The sequence below is a fragment of the Antechinus flavipes genome, chromosome X, assembly GCF_016432865.1.
Source record: "Antechinus flavipes isolate AdamAnt ecotype Samford, QLD, Australia chromosome X, AdamAnt_v2, whole genome shotgun sequence".
Classification (NCBI taxonomy): Eukaryota; Metazoa; Chordata; class Mammalia; order Dasyuromorphia; family Dasyuridae; genus Antechinus; species Antechinus flavipes.
The window spans coordinates 21,801,395-21,826,671 of record NC_067404.1 but is presented as its reverse complement, the minus strand read 5'-3'; the positions used below and the strand labels follow the sequence as shown (position 1 = coordinate 21,826,671).

The following is a 25,277-nucleotide window of genomic DNA, read 5'->3' as shown; positions in this document are numbered from 1 at the left end:
GGAATGTTTCATCTGCTCAGTAGGGGCAAGAAAACTGTCATTGAAGCTTCACAGTTCTCGGTCTGGAAATATTTTACCATTTGGACCAAGTTAGGGAAATAGACTTGAAAGGGGAGAGAGACAGACAGAGAGAAAGAAAGAAAGAGACAGAGAAGAGATGCAAATCAGAAAAGAGAGGACAGGAGACAGAGATGAGAGGGTGAAAGACCTTCAGAATTTCTCCCCTTTGCCAAAAGTGGTACCTAGCCCAAGAAATCATCAGCACTTGCTGACCTTCAGATAGACCAGCTGGCCCAAGAGCAACATTGGTCATACCATAAAAAGCCTTCCTCTAAAAAGCCAATCCTTTGGTTGTTTAAAAAGGCATGAGGGTGGGGCAGCTAGGTACGGCAGTGGATAGAGCACCAATCCTGAAGTCAGAAGGACCTGAGTTCAAATGTGATCTCAGACATTTAACACTTCCTAGCTGGGTGACCCTAGGCAAGTCACTTAACCCGAATTGCCTCAGCCAAAAAAAAGAAAGAAAAGAAAAAAAGCATGGGGGAGGCTATTAAACTAGTTTATCTCTTCATTCAACAAATGGTTATTGAGTGACTTCTGTGTGTGACTACCACTGTGGTTGGTACTGTGCAGGGTACAAAAATAACGAAAGACATGGTTAATTCCTGTCCTCGAGGAATTTGCAATCTAGTTCCTTATTTATTAGGACAGATTTTCAGATTGAATCCTATTCACTTATTGATTTATAAATTACCAGGGTTTTTTTTCCTTACCTTTTAATGCTGATAGCTGTGATGAGGGGGAAAGGAGGGGTGGTATGTTTCCAAAGCAACTAAAGAGCAAGTTACCAGTTCAGTGTAATCCTTTGATTCATACCTAATTCTGAGAAATGTCTAAGCCATTTAGGACTTGATTCTAGACTATAGACGTTTTTAATAATCTTTGATGGGCAGAGAGCTCTGTTCGTGACATTTAAACTTTGGGGGAAAATACCTGACTCTTCAATTTGATTAAATAGAAAGCAATTTATCAGAGAAGAAACCAAGATATAATATTTGGCCAACTTGGAAAATATTTCATTTCGAGAGCTAAAGACTAGTTGGCTCCCAGTGTCCTCATGATATATGGAGAGTAACAGGTTTACAAAAAATATAGAGCTGAATTTCTCTTTTAAGTGCCTTGTTAGACTTTTCACTGCCTGTTGGTAAATTGTGGAATTTGTCTTTCCTGTCTGGGTCATTGCTTTAGTCTACTGAGGGAGGAAGTCGGTGGTGCAAGGACAGCGTAGTCATTTTTCCACGTGCTGAGAAAGTGGAGAAATTGACTGATTTGCTCAAGTCTTCCTAAACTACAAGCTATGCTCACTATCAGTTCTTTCAGCCACGAGGATATCGGCTGGCACCCAGGAACTTAAATTTCTTAAGTACTGACCTGAAAGACTAAACTACTTCCAAAAGTAACCAAGGCATGTCTTGGATACTAGAAGAATTGAAGCCCGAGCAAGTCTGTGGATAACAAAAGGAAAAAAAAAAAAAAAACATGGCTTGACCAAAAGCCCATGGATTGGGAAAGATGGCCTCCTACCTTCCACCAAAGAATTAAGGAAGGAAATGGTAATGGTGCCCCAAACAGAAACCAAATTCTTCCCATCATACTCAGAGAGGGATGGATGAGGGTGAGAAAAAACCTTCATTATTCAGCTCCTTCCAAAAGGATAGGCTTGAGTTGAATATTGCAATGAGGCACTAATAAATGTCTCTTTTAACTAGGAGACTTAGTCCATAAAGACCTCTTTAGACATTTTTATATATCTCTGAATTTATGTCACAACTCCTTAATTCTCTGCCTCCTTGCCTTCATCTAGTTCAGTGAAAAGATCAGTGATTTGGGGGCCAGAAGACCAAGATTCCGATCATACTCCTGCCACTCACTCCCTGGGTGGTCTGAGCAAGCCACTTCAGGATTTTAGACCTCAATTTCTTCATCTCTAAAATAAAGGGATTGACTAACATGGCCATCCCTTCTAACTTCTGAGCTTGTGATTCTACCTTCCTATTATCCATTTCATTTTCATTCTCATTCTCTCTCTCTCTCTCTCTGTCTGTCTGTCTGTCTGTCTCTCTCTTTCTTTTTCTCTCTCTCTGTCTCCCTTCCTCCCTTCCTCTTTCCTCTCCCTCCTTCCCTCTCTCCTTTCCCTCCCTTCTCTTTCTTATTCTATGTGTGTTTCCCAGTCTCTGTCTCTCCTGTACCCATCCCTCTCCCCATCATGTCAATATGTCTACCTCTACCATTGTACATTGTACTTTTCTTTACTATGTGCCCTCTTATATGTTTGGTCCTTCTTTTTTCTCTCTCTTCCCTCTTTAATAATTCTCTCTTCTTCTCCTTCTATTCTTCTTCCTCCTCTCTCTCCTCCTCCTTTTTTCCCTTCTCCTCCTCCTCTTGTGTCTCCTTTTTCTTTCCAACTCTCTCTCTCTCTCTCTCTCTCTCTCTCTCTCTCTCTCTCTCTCCTTTCTTCTTCTACTTCTCTCCCTAGTTACTTCTCTTTAGAGTTCTGTATTATGGTTGGTCATCAGACAAAAGTGGATGACTCCAGTGAAACTTCAAGTCCCCCAGAGCCAGTGAAATTACAGTGGATGACTTTAAACTTATTAATGCCTTCTTGCCTCCCTTCGTAAGCTGAAAAGGCCATACATCGGCTGGGAGAAGATGAGCCCGATCGTTAACCCGTTAAATAATTCATAATGTGAGAGTAGATATCAACCTTTCACAAAGCAGATCAGTGACCATGGGGCCAGCATTTCCTTTGCCTCCTTGGACCATACCCAATATGGGAGAGCTATAGTGATATCATCCTGTGGGCTTACACTGGAAGCTACTTGACGGGGATCTAAGGAAAGTTACCTGTTCCTAGGCCAAGCGGACAGAAAGGTAGGGATTGGCCTTCAGCTCCTTCGAGGGGTCTCAAATGAAACCACTCCCACTTTTTGCTTACAGGACGAGGGCCACTGAATGGACTTATTACACTTAGGGTCAATATTGCAGAAAAGCTCTACTTTTTTCCTCACTTACATAGTTACAGGGGTAGAAAAGTATTTCTTAAACTTAAAAACAATTCAACTGCTGACACCCCTTCCTTAGTATCCTATGTTGCTTTTATGGCCCCTCGGGATGTGATTTTTATTATGCTACAAGCAGCCCAGGCTGGGGTTTCAGCTATTCAAGTCTTAATTCTCATCTCCAGATAAGAGCAGCAAAGCAAATAACATTTAGGAGATAGACTCTGTCAGTGTACTGGGAGTGGAAAAGACTCAAGGAAGAAGTAGAATATGGTGATGTTTAACTTGCCCAGAGCACTGGGCTGGAGTCAAGAAGAACTGAGTTACAATCTAGTCTCAGTCACTTACTAGCAGGGTGGCCCCAGGCAAGTCACATAGCTTCTACCTCCCTCCCTCTCCTCACCTGTAATATGGGAATCATAATAGCACCTGTCCTCCTGTTGGGAGGATCAAATGGGTTGATCATTGTAAAGCACTTAATGCGTTGTCCGCCGTGTAGTAAGCACTATATAAATGTTAACTACTATTATTAGCTATTATTCTCTTGGAAGAGCAGGTCACAACAGATATTAGTCAAATCTTGATACATGTGCCTAACCTGGCCCTCGATTCTACAAATCCATCTTTGTACATCCAGAGTGTTCCTGAGGTTCTTGGAATCTCAGATTAGGCCTGAGCCCTGTTGAAGTGAAGAGTGGACTTCACGAACAAGGGCCGATTCCTCTGAATGAACATCATAGAATTATCAAATGTCTGAGCTACCAGAAACCTTAGAGATCAGCTGGTCTAAGCCGGCCATTTTACAGATAAGGAAAGAGGCCCAGTGAGGCAAACAATAATATTAACAGCTAATGTCTATATAGAACCATCTCGTACATGTGATCTCCATTAGGTTGCACAATTCGCCCATAGGGTAGTTACTGCACGTATAATGCTCCCATTTTACAGATGTGGAAACTGGGACTCCAAAAAAACTATGTGACTTGTTTCCACAATCCTATAGCTAGTAAATGAGAGAGAACAGGATTCAAATCCCTGTCTTTATGATGCTAAGGCCTGAACTGCTCCCACTATTTCACTTTGCCCTTCAAAGTCATACAGGTAGGTAAGAAGTGGAACTGAGATCCAGTCTCGATTTACAAGACGAGAAAAACTGAATCCAGAGAGAGAAAGGGACATGTTTGAGATAATACAAGAAAGTGGCAGTTGGGCTGGTTTCATTACTTGCCCAGTCATGATTTCTGTGGATTCATGGGCTAATTGCCTCTAGGTTCCAATTAGCCAAGTTCTTCTGTGTCTCCTCTCTGAAGTTCTCTGGGTCTCCTTGGCCTCTAAAAAATAAGGTACTTGGGCTAATTTACCCCGAGATCTTTCTGAGTTTTGATTCATAAATTTATGAATCGAACAGACTGTCCAGGCCAAGGAAGGTAGTTTTATTCTTCAGAAGAGGTACTAAAGCCTAGAGAATTCAAGTAGTATTACCAAAGATCTCACAGTAGCAAGTGGTAGAGCTGGGCTTCTCTGTACCTTTCCTTTAGCATCCTAAAATTGAAAAAAGATCTAAAATACAGAGAAGATACAGGCGAATCAGAACTGGGGAAGTCTGAGAAATGTTTAGTACCATTCTTTTGGATTTTAAGGAATGAATGTGGACTTCAACTGTTACTTTTATTAAAATATTCCTGGCCAGAGGGATATTTTCTATAACAATAATTGGGTAATGGGGCAGCTAAGTGGTGCTGCTGTGGATAGAGTACCAGTCAGAAAGACCTAAATTCAAATGTGGCTTCCTTTAATTCTGTGTGACCCAGGCAAGTCACGCAACCCTATTTACCTCAGTTTTCTCATCTGTAAAATGAGTTGGAGAAGGAAATGGCAGAGCACTATAGTATTTTTGTCCATATGAGGTCACAAAGTGTTGGAACATGACTACAAAGCAAATTGGAGTATGACATCTAGAGTTTCTGTTCTGTTTTGTAGGTAATCTCTAAATCTGTGGTAATAATACATGTGCGTTTATGCCATGTGTATATTGGGAGGTGGCAAAGTAGAAGCAAAATGCTTCACACACACACACCCCCCGATAGTATATAATATTGATAATAATATGAAGCTACTGGGTACTTCTGGGCCAGTCTGAAAATTATCTATAAATAAAACCAATTAACTGCTTTTAATTATTTTTGCATGGTTAAATGAGATTCTCATATATATTTTATATACATACATATATATGTATGTCTATTTGTGAGCAATTTTAAATAAATCCAAAGTAGTAGAAAATAAATGATTTAAAATTAGCAAGGAGATTTATGGGGGGGGGAAGCATAAAGAAATATCAGGGGTGAAAAGCAGCATTTCATGCTTGTATCCCACGTTACCTTGCTCCAAGGACAAATCAGAGCTTGATGAAATGAAGCTCCAGATGGCTAGTGATCTCAAATCTGTAGTAATGAAATGACAAAGAAAAAATGAGCCATATACAGTTTATAAATAGTTGGAAGGCTGAGGATAGATGTTTTATGAGTGAGTTACATTGACTTGATATGAATATTGTAGTCCTTTTTTTGGTGGGTCATCGAATCAAAATATTGCCTTTTCAAATGTGAGAATGATTTGAGGTGAGGCTGTCTCCATAATCCCAATTTTTGAGAGTTTGTAGTTTGGCTATAAAGATTCATCTAGAGCTCTTTCCTTTTACCAACTTGCCTCTCACTTTTTTTTTGAACTTGCCAATTCCAAGAATGTCTGTTTTAAAGCTTGTTTGGTATATAGTTCATGAATAACAAACGTGTAGCTGGAAAGTTAAAAAAAAAAATCCCCAAATCAAGGTAATGATAATCATAATAATCACCAGCACTTAAAGGTTTGCACAGCACTTTACAAATATCAGCTCGAGGCAGTTAATTAGCAGAGTGGATGGAGTCTGGAGGAACTGAGTTCAAATTTGGCCTCAGGTACTTAACCCTGGGTAAGTCACTAAACCCCAAGTGCCTCACAAAGAAAGCAATATCATCTCATTTGACTCGCCGGACAATCCAGGGAAGTAGGTGCCGTTATTATTATTATTACCATGCACATTTTATAATTGAGGAAACTGAAGTGGCTGGCAGTTTAGCAACTTTCCCAGGATCATATAACCTGTGTTTGAGGCCAAATTTAACCCAAGTCTTCTTGACTTCAGGCTCAGCATACTATCTACTGTACCACCTAGTTGCCTTTGCTGTTTAGTTGTTTTCAGTTGTGTCGGGCTCTTCATGACCCCATGTGGGGCTTTCTTGGCAAAGGTATTAGAGTAATTTGCCTTTTCCTTCTTCAGCTCATTTGACAGATGAGAAAACTGAGGCAAACAAGATTAAATGACTTGCCCGGGGTCACACAGTAAGAGTCTGAGGCTGGATTTGAAATTAGGAAGATGAGTCTTCCTTACTTCAATTCCAGTTCTTTATCCACTGTAGCGCCACCTAGCTGACAAGCTGCCTTTTAATGCCCTGAAACACCCAGACAGTAATATCATTCAGCCCAAACGCTTAGATTTGATAAGGCTATTTTAGTTTCCATCTGGGATGTTTAATGTTGATACCATTGAGTCTTACCAAGGAAATCTTGGGAGAAAGGAATCCCAAAATCAGAGTTAGCCATTCTGTACCTGACCAAGAATTCCATCTCTAGTCCTCTACTACCTTTAAGTGTTGACTTTTCTCCTCGCTCCCCATGTTATCTGGGCCAAGCTTACTTCCCATTTCCCATGGAAACACTTGGCGTTTTTTCTACTCCTTGTTGGAGGAGGGTTTTCCCTTGTGCATCTCTTCTCTTTTAGAGAGGTGGTACACTGTTCTCAGATTTCTATGTGGTTGCAATCCTATAATTCTGATTTTGAAGGCTTTCAACCATATACTCATCTAGTATTAGCTGAGCAATTGACCCCAAAACACTTGGGTGGCATTCTTAGGCCAAGCACAAACTTTGCCCCTCCCTTCCAAATGGGAGAACATAGGTTGCTGCACCAATTCTGAAGGACCCTGGAGACTTGGGTACTGATGTATTTAGCCCTGTGATTTCCTGACAACCTCTCTTTGTAAAACTGAGTATAGCCTGAGGTCCAGTAAGATTAAGGAACTTGCCTGTGGTCATAGTTACAAGTGAAACAGATGCCATTTAAACCAAGATCTCATTGACTTCTAGTGAAGTCTTTCATTCACTCTACCATACTGCCTTTCACTATGGACTATGGATATGAAACTATGGACTCTAGATATGAAACAATGACCCAGTTTAAGGAAGAAGCTGATGTAGGGGACTACATCATTTTTCAAACAGGCTTCTCAAAAAGTAATTAACAAAATGTCTGTAAACAAACCTGGAGCCTGAGAGTGTGAATTGGAAAGAGATAGAGATTTGGAATCAGAGGAGCTGTATGATATTGGACAAATCATTTCACTTCTCTATGCTACAGTTTCCTCACCTATAAAATGAAGAGGGTGGACCTTGAAAGTCCCCCTAAATCCACGATCCCATGACTTCAGTCAACTATGTTCAAGTAACTGATCGTTTGGCCAAAGTCAACTGCTGTTGGCCCCCGCCTCCCGGATCGGTTAGTGTGCATAGACAGACACGGCACCCAAGCAGTCGTTCTATTCAGTCAAGTCAGTGACAAAATAAGTCAAAACAACTTCTTGGCTGAGCAACTGATTTACTTCACAGTTGCTTTACTCATCAATTGGGTGCCGTATTCCATAAAGTGAGCTGGAAAGTTGGGGGACTCGGCTATCTCTTCCCAGACATATGTGCTATAGTTACAACTTCACTGGCAAATGGATTGATACTGTGATCCTTGTTAGGACACAAGCTAGCATAACAGATTACTCCAGTCGAAGGGTATTTGACACAAATGAGAAATGTACGCGTTGCTAGAGCCAAAGCAGTCTAGTGAGATAGGCCGGAAAGCCACCAGCCAAAACTATATCGAAGAGGAATGCGATTTAAGATTGTCTTCCCAAATTTATGGGTCAACTGCCCTCCCGTCAGCCCTAAACTCTCACATTAAGAATTGGAATGTTAGGACGGTAGAAAGAGCCAGTATGTGCTTTGGTGGAAAGATTTGAAGCAGACCATGGACTTATAGCTGTTGCATATGAAATATAGCTGTGTACAAAATGTCTGCATCTGTTTTCAGAGAAAATGGATGCATTTGAAGTGATAGTGATCAGAGAGCAGTCACCACAATGAAGAAGCATCTTAAGCCTGTGCCCTTTAATGGCAGGTCTGGTTGCAGGCAGCCTTTGTGTGAGAACAAGTAGTGCTTTCCACTGGGAGGCTAGCGATTTGGGTTTTTTTTTTCTTTTCTCTGTGTGCTCTCCAAGGCCCAGTGCTTTCCATCTGCTCACCCTTCAGGAAAATAACCCTAACAAAGCAGACAGCAGGGCATTCTTCAACTGAAGATAGAGTCTGTTACCAGTTCTGCCCTGCCCTGCCCTCAGAATTCACTAAGAGAAGAAGAATCATAACAATAACAGCAGCAACAGCAACAACAATAAGAAAAGCTAACAGTTATGGAGCCATTTAAGGTTCGAGTGCTCTGGAGTTGTTATTTCATACAAACTTAGTGTTTAAGTGGATACCACTGAAAGGAGGAAATCCCCAAATCTCTAGAGAGTTAGCCATCTAGTCCAACCTATAATGGTCAAGGATTCCAACTCCAAGTGCCTCCTATTCAGAGGATGTTCCAACTTTTATCAGAGACTATTTTCTTCATCCCTTCCTAAATGGCCTCAAAGTCACCTGCTCTAATTGAGACCAGGGCTTCTTAAACTTTATCCACTAGCAATCTCTTTTCATTCAGAAAATTTTCACACGATCTCAGATCTATAGGTATATAAAATAGGATTTACAAATCAAACATTTATCAGTTTCACGACTGCCCACATTCAGTTACAAAACTCCACAAGGGGTTGCGAACCCAAGTCTAAGAAGTTTTGATGTAGAGAAGCAGCGTTCTGGGCCTCCCAAAATGTTGATTGCTCCCCAGATCATTTCTCTTTGACTCTGGAACGTGTTTTGGTACTCCTGTTTGAATAAGGGCATATCTGTTGTCCTGGAAGTTTCCAATACTTAAAATCAAATTGTGAAACCCAGTGCTCTAAATCGGAAGATGCTAGAAAATAGCCCAACTGTCCCACCTTGGCTCCTGCTTCCACTCCATAGCACTCTCTAGACTCCATTGCCTGGCAGACAGAGAACTATGGGAGGAAAGCAGAGCTGGGTGGGGGAGGGAGGTAATTAGCTTGCTGATTCCCATCTTCCCCTGGGGCTGGGAGGTCATTATTTCAGTTTTCAAAGAGCCTCCCTTCTAGCTCCTACTAGACTTGAGTAAACAAAAATTCTGTTAATGTTAACTGAGCTCCCATTTAAATAGACTAGGTGACAGTGTCAGTCCAGCTTTGCAAATAAGATCCCCAATATTTGTAAACCCAGACAGATAATTCAGAGTTGACTAAGTTCACTAAGTTGTTTTCTTTCTTTTCAGACCCAGGAAAGCCTCTTCTCCCAAGCTGCTTAGTACTAGCGGTCTTACAATTGGCCACTGAGAACTGCTCCCAGTGGTGAATGTCGCTACTGTGGAGACATTTGTATAGCTTAAAACACTTTTTGGAGAAGGTGGTTTCAGTCAGAGCCCCCATGAAGCACCGGTGGACTATGGTCTAAAGAAATCTTAGGGTCTCCAGAGCACCTGGAGTGAGGGAAGAGTCCCCTTTGGGCATAAATTTAGGAACTAGGGAGCAGATTCTCATGGGCATGTCCTTTACCTGGCAGAACATTAGGAAACTGAAATAGAGGCTCAGACAGAGCTGGTGCCCTTGGTAGTACTGAATTCTGAATGCTGAAATCTACCTTTTGATCCAATAGATGCATCAGAGACTTAATCCTCTGTTGGGTAAGTCCCCTAATGCTGGGGTAGTACAGGAAGGACTGGTAGGAGAGCAGGGAGACCTAATGGTTGAGCTTTACTAGCTAGTGCCTCTTGAAACAGGCCGTATTATACAGATATGATAGACGTGCCCCCTGAAAAGATGATTTGTACCTAGATGTTCTCAATTACGTCATTTCAAGTAGACTTTTAAAAAAAATCCTGATTATACTCAGGCTCATCAAGTGTTTTTCACTCTGTTTTTCCCTCTCTGTATCATTTGTTCGACTAGTCTTTCAAACTTAAAGCAATCTTGTGACAAATCCTTTTTATAAAGTGAAGAATCCTTTTGTGATGTGGTCACCCACCCCTCCCCTTACTCCCACCCTCCTACATCTATTTAGGTCCTTTCTGGCAGGAACAAGACTACAATTCTATTTGAGCCGCTATTATTATTATCCCTAATAATAGCAACTACCACTCACATTTCTGTCATCCCTTAAGATTTATGAAGCACTGTCCTCATAGAAGTCATGTGAAGTAGATGGTACAAGTGTTTTCGCCCTATTCAACAGGGTTGGATACTGAGGTTTAGAGAGAGAGAAAATGGTTTTCCCATGGTCACAGAGCTCTGGTATGTGTCGGAGTCAAGATTGGAACGATAGAGCCTTCAACCACTCTACCGCAGTACCACTCTCCTCAATTGAAATGTACAAAACTTCAAACAGAACTAAAGAAAGGGTTTGTTGAGATGGGGGGGGAGGGGAATACTTGTACTATTTCTGCTGCACTAGAACAATCTTGTGTTCACTTTCCAGGTTGGTATGGCAATCCCCGTACTTGCTTCCACTCAAATTAGTAGGTTAAGCTCAGTGTTGTTCATCCTTTGTTCCCAAAGAGGACCAATGACATCATGTGAATTGGATGTACGTGAGACAGAGCTGGGCCAAATCACTGGACTTATTGTCTCCTCCAATCTTTGAAATTCAGTGGCAAAATGGGGGTCTGTCTCAATTCTTACCTCACCTCACCCTAAGTTCTGGAGGACCAGATGCTACATCGGAGATGAATTTAACTTCAAACTAGAATGATTTCTTTAAAATCCCATGCACTCTTAGGTCATTGACAATATTCAAATCCATCCTTCCCTTGAAGCCCAGGATCAAAGTTGCGAGCATCTTCAGATAATTTCTAGTGCAGCCCATACATGAGCAGAAATTTCTTCTTTTCCCCTCTAAATGTTCAGTCCTTAATTTTGGGGAACCTGTGATTTCTCCAGCCTGTAGCCCATCGGTGATGGGTCCTTATAAAGAGGAGTCTAATCATATCATATTAAGGAGAGGCCCTACTCTGGCACCTTTTCTTGGTCCAGTTATCCCATAATTCTCCAAGACTATGCCAATGGAATCCAAGCTGCATATGAGTTGTAGCCGATTCATACCAAGCTAGAAAGGCTTTAGGCATGGGAAAGGTCGGGTTCCCTTTAATATTTGGTCCTGGATTCCCATGAGTATATTCGAAATGTAAATCCAAACAGAGAAACACCGGCTTCTGAATTGCAGGAATTTCCTCAGGATTTTTGCAGTATTCACGGAGTCCCCCGAGCTGATTCTGTAGCAGGACTTACTCCTGTGTGTTTATTTATGAGATGAGGCTTCCTCAAGGGAGGAAAAAAAATAATGAACAGGTGGTATAGTGGAAAGACTGTGAGATTTGGAGTGCTGGAGAGGTCCTGAGTTCGAACAAGACACTCCTCCTCTCAAGGCCTCAGTTTCTTCATCTATAAATGAGAGGGTAAAAGTCTGTGCACCATGCAGAAGTAAAAAATCAAGATGGAAATTCTTTCCATACATGCGATAGGACACAAGTTTGATTTATCAGGGCAGGGTCTTTCAAAAAACAAAACACTCTGCCATTAGTGGAAAACTTCCTGCAAAAATCTTCCCAGATTCTACTCCAAGCCAGATCCTCTGCATGTGCAAGTTGATGACTTCCAGATAGACTTTGTTTCCTATTTTTAAAAAATCCAGAGACTCAAAAATCAACATTTACAGAATAGCAAAATTGAGGGCTGGGGAGAGCAGTTTGCTAGCATTACAAAATCATTCACCACAAGGTCGCCTTAATATCTAAATGTTTGCCTACAGATTATTCGCTAGAGAATTCTAGTAGTCTGAGATTCAGCAGCATCTCCAAAATAATGCCCTCAGAGTTTTCATAAACCAGATGTGGATCCTTTCTGCTAAACACCACCCTATAGCCATGCCCCTCAGGGTTTCCCTTGGATCATAGCATGTAAGGTTGCTAGATATCATCTCGGAAGACATGGCTCAGAAATGGGTAGCGATTTAACCAGCATTACAACATTAGAGCCAGAATCTGAACTCGAGGTCTTGTGACCCCAAATGTAGGGCTCTTTCTGTTACACGATCCCGCTCTCTTCACTTTCTTTCTCCTTATCACAAAGTCTTCAATTTATTGCTGAAAGGAACCTAAAATCATTTAGTCCAGTGTTCTGTAAAAACAAATAAGGAAACTGAGTCCCCAAAAAAGAAAGTGACTTGCTTGTGGTCACCAGGGTAAGAAAGGATTTAAACCCAGGTTGTCAGGTTCCATAGCCAACATTCTTTTCCAGTGAACTACATATGCTCTTATCAAAACAGTGAAGGCTATATAATAACATGGACTATACAATATAGTAGAAAGAGCTTTGGTCTTTGGATCAGGAGACCTAGGCTGTCCCATTTATAGCTCTATTACCCTGGGGACACCATTTCCTCATCTATTATTAATGACTACACTTTATTCGTACTGAGCCTGTGCTTCATCCAGCTAGGACATGTTAAACACTTTGTAGTTTAATCAAAGAGAAAGAACTTTGGTTAAACCACTATATACAGAGCAGAGATTACAGCAGCACCCCCCCCCAAAAGTAGGAGCTTCATTCCTACTAGGAATGAAAGACCCTCAGCCAAGGACTTTTCTGGGTGCATTAAGTAGGTGGGAAGTTTGGGGTAGAGACAAAGGGAATCCTTGATATCGCACCATGCTGAAGCCAGATCGATGGCTCCGGAGGGGAAAGTGAGGCTGATGACTTTGTACAGTCCACCCTTACTTCACTCCAAATCACTCGCATGTCATAGCATCACCTCCCTGATGTCGTGGTCCCCTTTGAGAACGGAGGAGAAACAACAGCCCACTGAAGACAGCCCTGATAGCAATCCCAATTTCAGACTTTCAAAGAGCCGAGTTGGAGGGGAGAGGCAGGGAGGTTATCAGGAAGAATGATTTTTTCTTTAGTCATCACACATGATACAGATAACATGCACTTAGATAATTTTTTTTTAATTTAACGATTTTGTTTTTATTACAAATTGAACATTCAGTGACTTACATGAACCTTCCATTTGCAAAGAATAGAAAAAAGGATCATATAAGAAACCGTGGCCGATCCACACAGCTTCTTGGTTTGCTGGTTTTTTAAGTGTTGTCTCAGTTTAGCATAGTAGTGCCAACACTGGCCGCCTTGTCTGTCATGCTCTTAGAAAATTGAGAACTGAGTTTATATTCAAAAATCTTCCCTCCAAACCCCCAAAGAAAATAATTTCAGGGTTCTTTTGTCTTTTTTCCCCCATAGCATCCTTAGTAGAAAGAATCTTGATTTGCTAACCTTCCATGGAAAGGGAATTTTCACTCCTTTCCTTGACCACCATGTCTTTGTCTTATGTAATGATCGCCTACTGAATAGCCTGCTGAAGCATTTCGGTAATTGAGACCACTTGTCTGGCCAGGACGTTGGAGAGGGGATTCCTGATCGAGTAGATTAGAATTGATGGCCTCTGAGATTCCCACCAACTCAGAGATTCTGCACTTCTGAGGCGTTATGGTCATATTTTTAGTTCCTTAAAAGCTTTGTAGAGAAAGCACAGACTTGCAATACACATTAGATGTCACTACTTATATGCCTGCTGCCTTGATTTTTGTCTAGGAATTTTCATTCTTCTCCAAGCTGGGCTTCCTGTTATTCCATACAAATTCACCCTCGTCAGTCAGTCTCATCTCGAAATGTCCACTTCGTTGCACTGCCCCATCCATATGGGAACACCCATCATTTTTAGGGACATTGAGTTTATAGGTCACCTGTGCAGATGGTATTTTCCTGTCCATTTCAATAGGGAAATCGAAAGGTGAACACTTTCAAACACAGGTTGCTTTGGTTTGACCACAGACAAGAAAGGGAATTATTTTTTTGTTTGTTTCTTGTAAAGCAAAGAAAGACCAATCTTGAGGCTCATTAACCTTTGTTACAGATAGCAGAGTTTTCTGGGCTACATCAGAGAACTATTCTTAGTATTGACACTTAGCAGGGTGTTTTCTCCTGGAAAAGAATTCAGTAGTTCCCACTAGTGGTGGTTAAAAAAAATCCAACACCTCATTTCTCTATGTCTTGTGTGTCTCTCTGTGCTTCTTTGTTTCTCCCTCTCTCTCTCTCTTCCTCCCCTCCCCCTCCCCCCCCCCCCCCCCCCCCCCCCCCCGTCTCTCTGTTTTCTCTCTCTGTCTCTCTCTCTCTCCCCCTCCCTCCCTCCTTCTCTCTCTCTCTCTCTCTCTCTCTCTCTCTCTCTCTCTCTCTCTCTCTCTCTCTCTGTCTCTCTCTCTCTCTCTGTCTCTCTCTCTCTCTCTCTCTCCCCCTCCCTCCCTCCCTCCCTCTCTCTCTCCTTCCTTCTCTGTCTCTCTCTCTCTCTCTTTGTCCCTGTCTCTCTGTCTGTCTCTCTCTCTCTTTTTTTCTTTTGGCTTGGTCTAATCATGTTTTACAAAAATAAGAGATTTTGCATTCACTCTCTGTCTTCCCATGGAAACTATTTCATTCTCATTCTCATTCTCCTCAAGGTAGATTGTTTCCTCTAGTGGATAATGAGAAGTACAAGTTCTTTCTGAAATGGAGAAATCCTCTCTAGGCATTGGCTGGTGAATCGTACTGAGCCATCCCCACTGATGGTCCTTCCTCGCAACAACAATTAGTCTCTTTTCCTGGTGAAATGGTTGGATTAATAATGAAATTTCTCCTTCTTGGCAATAATAACACGATGGGAAAACTCTCACGATTTTCCAGGGGAAGTTTAGACAATCTTAAAATTGGGCGGACAGATTAGTAAGGGAGACATTAATGTTATGACTTGCTAATGCAATAGCCCTGAGCTAAGCATCAACAGGATTGTCCTTGCCTCAAACTCATTTGCTTCAGTAAGCACAGACAGTTTGCACATTGCAAGACAAGTTAGGGAAAAATTGAAGTGATGGCAGAGATGTGGGTGGTACATTTTCTTTATTGCCAAACTTCCGAACAAAATTGTCTACACCCACTGTCTCTACTTCCATACCACTCATTCTCCCCTCTGTCCCTTACCCTACCCCAGTCCCATTGTGCTGACACTTCTCTCAAAGATCAGCCTCAGAGACCTCCACCTGGAGCTTATACATCACTTGTTATAATTGGGTCTATCCTATTCCTTAAATATAAGGTTTGTGAGGGTAGAGACTGGGCCTTCCATTAACTTTATATCTATTTCTGGACCTAACACTGTGCTCTTAAGTGATTAATGAATGTTTGTTTGAATTAAATTTCAGAGTATTTTCTATATAAGGAGTATCCCAGAAGTCTCAATGCAGCTTTAAGCTATTAATGCTTAAAGCTATTTAAATTTAAAACTGCACTGGGATCTTTGGAACACTGTGTATTACAAGGCTTATTACATCTTTGATCTCCTTCAACTCCTCTCTTAGCCAAAAGAGAACTCATGAGGGTAGGGATTTGCACAGAGTAGTAATATAATCTTTTTTTGCACACAGTAGGTGGCTTATAACTGGTAAGCTGTTAGCTGAATGACTGAATTAATGAACGAAAAAATTGCAGAACTAAACTCCCTTTCAATACTAGTGTCTTGTCTGATCACCAAAGGGTTTGAAGCCGAAAGCAGAAAATTTATCTTTATTTTCTATATTAATAGAAATCAGGAGCAAAAAGAAAAAGAACAAGAATGGTGCTAGAACAGGAATACAGACCACAGTAGATAAGAAAGTTATCTAGTTACTGTACTTATGACTGTTCTGAAGCTTTGTAGAAGCTTATGAGTTTGCCTCTTATTATAATTCATATATTCCACTCACTAATTTTTTTCACAATTATATTTATTTGTGTGATTACGGGTTAGTAGACAGGTACCCCATTGGTGGAACTGTGTGGCTTAACCATTCTGGAAAATATTTTAGACTCATTAAATTGTTCACATCCCTGACCCAGAGATCCTACAAAGAATCTCAGAATCTCTCTTTTGTATATATGCCAAGGAAGATAGAAAGGTCTCACACATCCAGATATTCCCAACAGTACTTTTAGCATTAACAAAGAACTAGAACGGAAGTAGGTGCCCTTCAATTTGGAAATGACTGGACGAACTGTGATATGAAAGTAATGGAATATTATTACATCGTAGAAAATGGTGAAGAATTGAGATAAACATGGGAAGATTTGTATAAACTGATGTTGTCACTCTGGAATTCTTAAAGGCTATTGACTTCCTTGGAGGGATAATATGGGGTCCAAGCCCTATCTGGTAATTATTCTACTGACATACCAGGCTGGAACTATAAATCAAACAGCAGAGTATTTAATTGGGACAGAAAAACAAAGGGAACAACAGGGGAAAGTCAAATAGAATCATTCTCAACACCATCCCAAGCCTTGTCGTCCCATACAAAAGAGCAAAATCTCCCACTGAGTTGCATGCTAGCAGAGAAGGGTTCTTAGGGCCCTGTCTCAAAGCGAGTCCATGGAGAACCCCTATGTTGGGCCAGGGAGGGTTTAACCTTTAGAATTGTCCATAGCTAGAAGACAGCTCCTGCCTGAGTCCTCATGGTTCTATTTCCCAGCAGCCAGCTGTGCATTTCTACTTTTTCTCCTGTAGCTCCTTGGCAAGGCTCAGGAACTCTCTTCACAACCCTTCTACCTTACATGGTTCTTGTTGAGAGTTGAAAACCTGAGGCTCTTTTTTCTTTCCTCTCTCTCTCTCTCTACAGCAGCCATCCACCCAAACTACACCCCATCATTGCACTGCTGCCTCACTGCTGCCTCAGAAGGTGTCATCATTCTTTCAGAGATCACCCTGGCCAACATGCCTCAAAGCTAGTCAACATATTTTGAGCTATGTTAGCTGCTCAGCCTCACCCGGTTGGCACACAAAAGAACCACTGGGGAAGCTTTAAGACTTCCACACCAGCCCTATTCAATGAAAGATGCCCAGACCTTGCTGCTAGCTGAGTGAAAGTGATTTCATGTTCTTTGTCACTTCCTAAGATTTTAGAAACACCAGAGGAGGAACAAGATGTGGCAGCCTCTGCCAGCACACCTGACATCCACCTAACACGGAGAAAATCATGGTGCCAGTGCCAGTGATTGCTTTGAGTTCTAGGGGAGTTATCTTAAGACAAACTTTTTTACACATTTCTCTGTCATCCACTGTGCCCTAACACTATGACAGTGCTCCACTAAGGAGCACTGAGTCATTTTGATGACTTTCACCATTACTTTTATTTTTTTTTTTAATTCTTCAATAACTTGGGTAATCTTGTATTTAAGCAAAAAAAAAAAAAAAAAAAAAAGCCTAGAGTATCCAGCTACTAAGCAGCAACTTTTAGCCACCATTTCCTTCTGGTCACTAAAAAACATTGGTCATTTCCTGTTTTCTCTGTTTTCACATGCTTCTAATTCTCAGTGTCAAAAGGCTGCAACTCTTTTCTTTGGGCTTCTCTTTGATAACATTGATTCAGAAACAAAGGATGGGGGGCCTCCATTTGGAAAACAAAGGAAGCATGGCCTCGGGAAGAATGCTGGAGAGAATGTGCATGGTTCTTTTCTGCCAATGATAACAAACCCTAATAATGGGAAAGTTGGATATGAAAGCAGGAATAGTAATCTGAGTGTCGATGCTCTGTTTGGCTGCTGAATATACCTTCCAGAAGCTATGTGGCCTGGTGAAAAAAGCACCTGACTAAGTGTCTGCTAAGTAGGTGCTAGTTTCAGCTCTTTTGCTGATTAGCTCTGTGACAACCTCAGTTTCCCCATCTGTAAAACGAAAGGTTTTGAGTAGAAGACTTCCACCCATAAACTCGAGCTTTCTGGGATTTTTTTCTTCATATCTGAGTTAGAGAGTTTTTATCTGATTCCTTTCTTTCAGCTTTTTTTTTTTAACCAACCAGATGTTCACATTAACACTCAGATGTTGTGAAGTGAATCATGCTGGGAAGCGGTACTCGACATCGGCTGTTCAAAATTGATGAAGATGCCGAAAATCCTGGCAAACCATGGTGTGGGGTGTGCACGTATTGTCAGGGTTACTGTGACTCAGGAATCTCTCTATGGTGGGACTAAGCCATTTGATTCCTTTGCGCCACTCACACTTGAATTTGCTTATCTCTTCTGATATAAGCTTTCCAGGGTCACACGTAAGAGTATTGAAGTTGGAATAAATTCAAATACTACCTCAGATACTTACTAGCTACTGGTGGTGGGACCCAGAACAAATAACTTAACCTCTCTGAGCCTCAGTTTCTTCATCTGAAAAGTGAGAGTAATACTAGCATCTACCTCAGAGAGTTCTTAGGTTAAATGCATTTAAAACACCTGAATGTCAGCTATTATTTATTATTTGTATTATTGTTGTCATGTCTGCCATTGAGTAAAATTCCTCCTTTCCTCTCCGTGTCCTTAGCTCATTTTTCTTTCTGTCCTTCTTTATAAATTCCCCCACCACCACCACCACTGTTTTCTCTTTGGTCAACTTTTCTAGACAGAGCTGTAACTGTGGCAAAGTGATTAGGGCTTTAGTTTAATCTAAACCGTGTCTAGAGACCAGATCAGGGAGGAAGGGCAGAGGTAGTTTTGAGTCCCCTCAAAGTCCCACTCTCCCTTCTCCTTAATGCTTTGACCCAACCAGGTACCAGAGAAGAGGGCTTCAAACAGAACCTCTCAGTTCCCCATGGTCCCCTGATCAATGCGCCTTTCTATCCCCATGCTCTAAAAGGTCCACTGGAGGCTGTAGTGGGACATAAGACAGGAAGTGGGCTGAGGTTGGGACAGAAAGGAAAACCCACTGCTCATTAAAATGGTTTCTTTTGTAATCTTCCCCCACCAATTTTGTTCTTTCTACTTTCTTGGCAGGATGGGAATCCCGGCATTGCTGCCAGACTTCAGGAAGCAGGCCCTCTCCAGAGTGCAGGCAGCTCCATTCCAGCAGCCACTCCGGCCACAGTGAATGGATGCATGAGAAACCATTTGCTCAAGCAGCAGATCCTACGCCGGCAGCATATCATGCAGGTTTGCATCATGTGGCTTCCATGGGCCATGTATGCCCGAGCAGTTTGACGGGCACTCTTTGGTTTATGCAAGTTGCATGGACGGGGTTGTAAGGGCAGGGCTGGATTGGCCTCCGTACACAACATCATAGCTCAGCCTGTCAGCGGTCAGCAGCGTAGATCCCAGAAGCTGCCGTGACATTTTACCGGCCCTCCATTTACCAGGTTTCCATGTTGGGGTGAGCCTAGAACTCAGTGTTGGAGTTTTGAATTTTTCTACCAAACCAGCCAGCTAAAGATTTTGAGTAAGGCTTCTGTGCCCCTTTGGCCATTCTATAGCTGATTCCTGTGTATCCTAGCAGGGCCTCTATAACCTTTTTCTCCTCGCGACCCCTTTTTACCAGAGAACTTTGTATGCAATCTCAGGTACATAAAATAGGTACACAAATCAAACATTTGCTGATAATAAATCATAATCTGATGACTACTGGTGGTGGGTCAGTTACACGACCCCATATGGGGTTGTGACCCACAGTTTAAGAAGCCGGGTTTTATAACAACTTATTGTCCTTTCTGATGGTACCGTATCCCTCCCTCTGGCAACTCTGAGATGCTTCAGGATTGTGTACTAATACAACTGCCTTCTCGCCGCTTCCATTCTTGCTCTACCACTGGAAAACAGCAGGTTCCCTGTCTGGTGTCCCAGAAAGTTTGAGGTTAAAGACAGGTTTCTTTCTAGATCTGAAGGGTAGCAGGAGTTAAAAGCAGAGAATGATTGGCAATGACAGCTTAGCTACTTACGGTATCAAACTGTTTATTCATGGATGAATGCATGATGATCTTAGAGATCAAAAACTACACTAACCATTACTACACTCACATGGAGGAGACCCCTCTGTAGTTTTCCTTGACATGTGGTCAGCCAGTCTTTCCTTGAACACTTCCAACTTCACGAGATAGTCCCATTTTTTGTTAAAAAGCTCTAGGATGCAGAGCCAAACATGCCTTCCTATAGTCATTCAGCAAGCCTTTATCGAACACTTACTTTGTGCCCAGCATCATACCAGGTGCTTTTATGATACAAATAAATGTGAGAACCAGCTTCTGCCATCCAGGAGCTTTTGATGCATTTAATCTCATCAGTCATTAATCAAGTCAGTAAATATTTGTTAATTGTCTACTGTGTGCAAAGCCAAAGCTGAGTCATATCTTCCAGGGGCTTCCATTCTACTGGGAGAGGAATATAAAATATACCAATAGATTAAATGAATAAAAGATCATTTGAGGTCTCTTAGAAGACTTTGAGGAAAACTGGTAGGAGGTAGCACCCAAGTTGAACCTTGAAGAAAACAAAAGACATTAAGATAACTAACAACCTCGGGATAATATAGGCGCACGTGCCAAAAAATGGGACCCTGATATTAAGGGTAGAGAAATTCTGGAGGAGGGAGCTTCTCTCCTATGGACATTCATTAAGTGACCTATGAGGGAAGGTATATTCCTTTGAACTTCTAGAATCCCTGGTTTCCTTCAAAGCACAACTTGGTCACTATGTCCTATAGAAGATCTTACCAAAATGACTTTTTATAAACTTGTCCTTACTTTCTTATATTCATGTTCTAAGTAGAACATAAGCTTCTTGAGGGAAAAGATCCTTGATCTCCTTGATCTTTGTATCTCCAGCGGTGTCTCAAATTGCACCGCATTGAATCGGACAACTCAGATGGCTTCAGGGCCAAGGTGAAAATCACTGGCTGTCATTTTGCCTTTCCCAATTCAACGTCCGAGTGTCCAGGTACCCATTTGTTCGTTCTCACGTGCACAGATGGTGTCATAAGCCTCCTTCGTTGAATGTTTCCTCAGTACTGTTCCTCATCATTTTTTTAATAGCTGTAATATAATGTGTCTTTTTCATTTTCTATTTAGCAGGAAAAGCAGAGACCAAATGTTATGGCAGTGCCACCTGAGCAGCGGACTCCCTATCTCTGCCAACAGATGAGTCAGTTTTCAAGTAAGAAGCTAATCTGAAACTTTAGAGGGAACATAAGGTCTTAGAAACTATCAAGGCCTTTCATGAAACATTCCTGGTTGGACTCTCTCCTTCTTAAAGCTCAACATGACCACTTGCTAATGGCCCAAGTGGTATCCAACTGAAAAAAACCATTTCCCCAAATGAAAATGTCCTGGTCAGCTCAAAAGAGAAATCAAAATAAATTCATCTTTTAAAGACTTACAGGTAGCACTCACGTATAGTCCCTACCACTCAGGAGATGGAGGCTGGTGGATTGCTTGAGCTCAGGAGGTCTGAGCTATATAGAACTAAAGCCAGTTGGGTGTCCACACTGAGTATGGTGGCAATATAGTAAGCCCTCTGGATCAAAAGCTCACCAGGCTGCCTAAGGAAGGGCAAACCAGCCCAGGTCAGAAAAATAGAGCAGGTTAAAATTTCAATGTTGAACAATATTGGGATTGGGCCTGTACTCTTCTGGCCAGGGTGAGACAGGAGACCTAGTCTCAAAAACAGATAGGTACTTGGCAAAGGTCAAGCTAGCTGTCGTTCTGAGAATAAATTCAAAGTACCATAACAAGAACAGACTTAGGGGTGGGAGGGCTGGTGCGTGACTGCTCTCTGCTAACTCGCCTGGGCCTTGTGGCTCAGGTGACGCCTGGTTTTCTGCTACCTGGAACTTCCTCAGTACTACCTTCATCTTCCTCCTCCTACACCACACCTGGTGTAACTCTTTCTTAGCACCAGTAGAACCATATTTCTAAAACAAGGATGTCTCACTTTTGTGTGTTCCTTTCTTTGAGCAGCCATGCCACAGCAAATGCCTTCTGACTGTGGCCAGTCCATACCAACTCCTCCAACTAATCCGCGCAGGATGCCATCCACATCTGGGATCCTTCAGAACACCATGACCCCCGGAATCAGTTCAACTACTGGCAACCAGAGCGCAGGGGGCATGGTCATGATCCCCCAGACCCCCGGGAAACAACAGGCCATTTTCCCGTCTGGCTCTGATTTTAACGTCTCCATGCGACAGAAGCAAACTTCGGCTAGTCTGAGCTCTGTCAGCCAGACAGCTCACAGCAGTCATTCAGCGGTCAAGCCTGGAATGGCTCTGCCTGGCTTCAGCGCCGGCTCCTTAGCAAACCAATCCGCGAGCCCTCACCAGTTACGGCAGCCCAACATGGCCCGAATTCCCGCCATGTATCCGAGTTCCTCTCCTCAGGCGTGGATCTCTACAGTGGCCTCCAGAATGCCCAATCAGAGCCAAATAGACACCAGCATCCAGCAGTTCTCCACCAATCCTCTTTTCTCCAAACCAAATGTGAGATCCAATCTGACAGGTCAACAGTTCTCACCTCAGTCGGTGATTCCCCCCAATCAGATCGCCCCCGGGGTCAGGCAGATTCCGAAAGTGAATGTAGGCCAGCCTGCTCAAAGCCTCAACATGCTCAACAGTCAGAGTCTGAGGCAGAGCCTGACCCGAGCTCCATTGCCAGCCATGAATGTCATGAAGCCCATACCCCAAAGCATGTCCACTTTCAACCCGATCAGCCCAGCCCAAGGCATAGAGCCTCCGAGCTATCCGGTCACCAGCCAGGCGTCTGGGACCTTCAGCAGGATGGGGGCTCCTCCAGCAGAGCTGCCGCCGTACGATTTTGGCCCACAGCAGAATGATCCCATTTTGCCAGACAGCTGCAGCGAGACAGACTTCATCGATTCCCTCATGAAAAGCGGCAGCAACAATGATGAAGAGTGGCTGAACAACCTGAGAATGATCGATGACATCTTAGGGCAGCACAATCAAAGTTCCGGTCACGTTTAGTTCTCGGTGAGGTCCTCAGATCTGACACCCTCCTTCCCCGGCTGGGGCTTGAGGGTAGGGGAACACCAAACAGGAAAACACAAACCCACTACAAACACACACACACACACACACACACACACACACACCAAACAACCCCCAAGTACAGGCACATACCCAAAGTTAGCTTTTGCCCATTAATAAGTTGGAGCCAGTTCTTTACCTGTGACAAAGTTGAATTTTGGCCATTTTTCAAGTGACTGTATATATCCAAATTTTGTAAATGGTGTTTTCTTAAGCATTCGATATAGAAGTATTTATACTTCTCTTTGTGACAGTTTGTAAATAAATCTCTGGCTTACGTATTGTTTTATTCTAGAAGTTTTGCTTGTTACACCTCGTTACAAATATGCAAATCATTTTGTTAGTTTCTGTAATACTGTGTATTACCGCTTGAAACACGCGTGTGTTTGATATAACGTAAGACGAACTAGGGGTGGTGTTAGGCAAACTGAGCAAGTGCCAAATGGAAGATCGGGAGTACGAATGCCTTGGGACTTCTCGTCTCCTTCCCGTTTCTCTTTGATGCCTCTGATGAGCATGCTAAGTGTCTAGCATGGAGGAGAGCTAAGCAGTAACCTCCTCCACCATGAGAAATACTGACGATCGATAGGAAGGAATATTTTAAGCCCAGGAGGGGCCGCCCCGTGCAAGTGTCCTGGAGAAGCTTGCCTTGCTCTGAATGATGACCTTGGAGAGACTGCAAAGCATCCTTACCATTCTCATTCAGACTGGAAGAGAGCCCGCCTCCGGTCTCGGCACCCCTAGTTGTGTATATCTGTAGTGTACAGGTGATTTGTTCCTGGTTATAAGGCCTTTCAATATGTGTTTGAATGTAAGAAGTGGAATTGAGGAGAAGAGTTTATCGATATGAAGAGTTCATTTGAGATTTGTCTCTCTGATGGTTTCTGTCTGCAGCTACAGTCATGTATATTTAAGTGTCTGTTTATAGAAGAGCCACTGTATTGTAAATGCCTTAAAATGTTCATGCTTTGTGGAATCCTATTTTAATAGTCACATCCTACTTCAGCCATACATTTGTAATATAGCATCAGCTTTGAGCACAGGGTGGTTCTTCCTTCATGCCATAATAAACTGCCATGAGAGAACTGCACATTTGTGTTCATTTTGTTCTTTGGCCATGGGGCTGCCGAGGTCTTAGACCCGTTCATGGCTCCCTCCCTGCCGCTTTGGGGCTCCCGTGTGGCTTCTGATGCACAGGGAGAGAAACAAGGGCCACACAGGCCACCTTCCGAATCCCTTCCGATCCCGAGGACTTACTGCACTGCTGCCACACTTGGTGCGGGCACCCAAATGGCTTTAGTTCTATGTAGCTCAGAACCTTAAGCTCAAGTACCAGTGGGCAAGTGCTGGAGCAGAAAAGCAACTTTGAAAACCTGAAATATAACAATAGGCCTGACCTGGAGACTTCAAGCTTAGGCCAGTAATTCAGCACACTCGAAATTCCTACACCAGTATAACAGGGCTGATATCCGACTGGGACAGTTGGTTCTGGCTTCCTTTCTTTTCTGTCTCTATGTAAATCTTGGCAGGTTACTTTAGATCTTTTCTTTTGGGATCACACGTGGGAGTTTATTAGTGTTCGGAAGCTCCTTCTACCAATACAGAGCAGCAACTGCTCAAGCTTGGAGCCAGAATGATAAGATGTTAGACCTGGAAGATTGAATTCATTTATTTTGGTCCCTTTACAGAGAAGGAAACTGAGACCCAGAGTAGAGAGGTAATCTCCCCAGATGACACATGCCATATAGCAGCAGATCTCAGACTAGAATGTGGATCTCTGACCCTATCTTTTCCATTAGGGAAAAAGTATTTCTAGGTACTGGGCATGGGAACAAAAGTCTGTTTAGTGTTATTCTGTAAGGTGGAGTTCTATAGAGATAGAATTCTGCCAGATATTGGAAAGATGCCCCATTCAAAGATCAGTGATGTTTCAATGGGAAAACCATTGAAAGACAAAACCAGGATCACCCTTCATTCCCTATGTGGGCAAGTCTTTGAAAAGTGACATCATGTGACGATTATCCCATTTCCCAAACAGCCCTTCTCCAATGGAGAATCTTTGGAATA

At 42.5% G+C, this 25,277-nt stretch overlaps 1 protein-coding gene across 3 annotated transcripts in view; it reads left to right on the top strand.

Moving 5' to 3' along the window:
• Positions 1-23,257, top strand: part of MAMLD1 (mastermind like domain containing 1) — a 128,386-nt gene extending 105,129 nt beyond the window's left edge. For 2 of the 3 annotated variants that reach the window (XM_051969345.1, XM_051969348.1), the window contains 3 exons: positions 19,181-19,336; positions 21,241-21,325; positions 22,129-23,257. In XM_051969345.1, the coding sequence (XP_051825305.1) occupies positions 19,181-19,336; positions 21,241-21,325; positions 22,129-23,147 (1,260 nt within the window). In that variant the 3' untranslated portion in view covers positions 23,148-23,257. The remainder of the gene's footprint in view (positions 1-19,180; positions 19,337-21,240; positions 21,326-22,128) is intronic. The other variant, XM_051969347.1, reaches the window with a different exon arrangement.
• Positions 23,258-25,277: the final 2,020 nt, after the last annotated feature.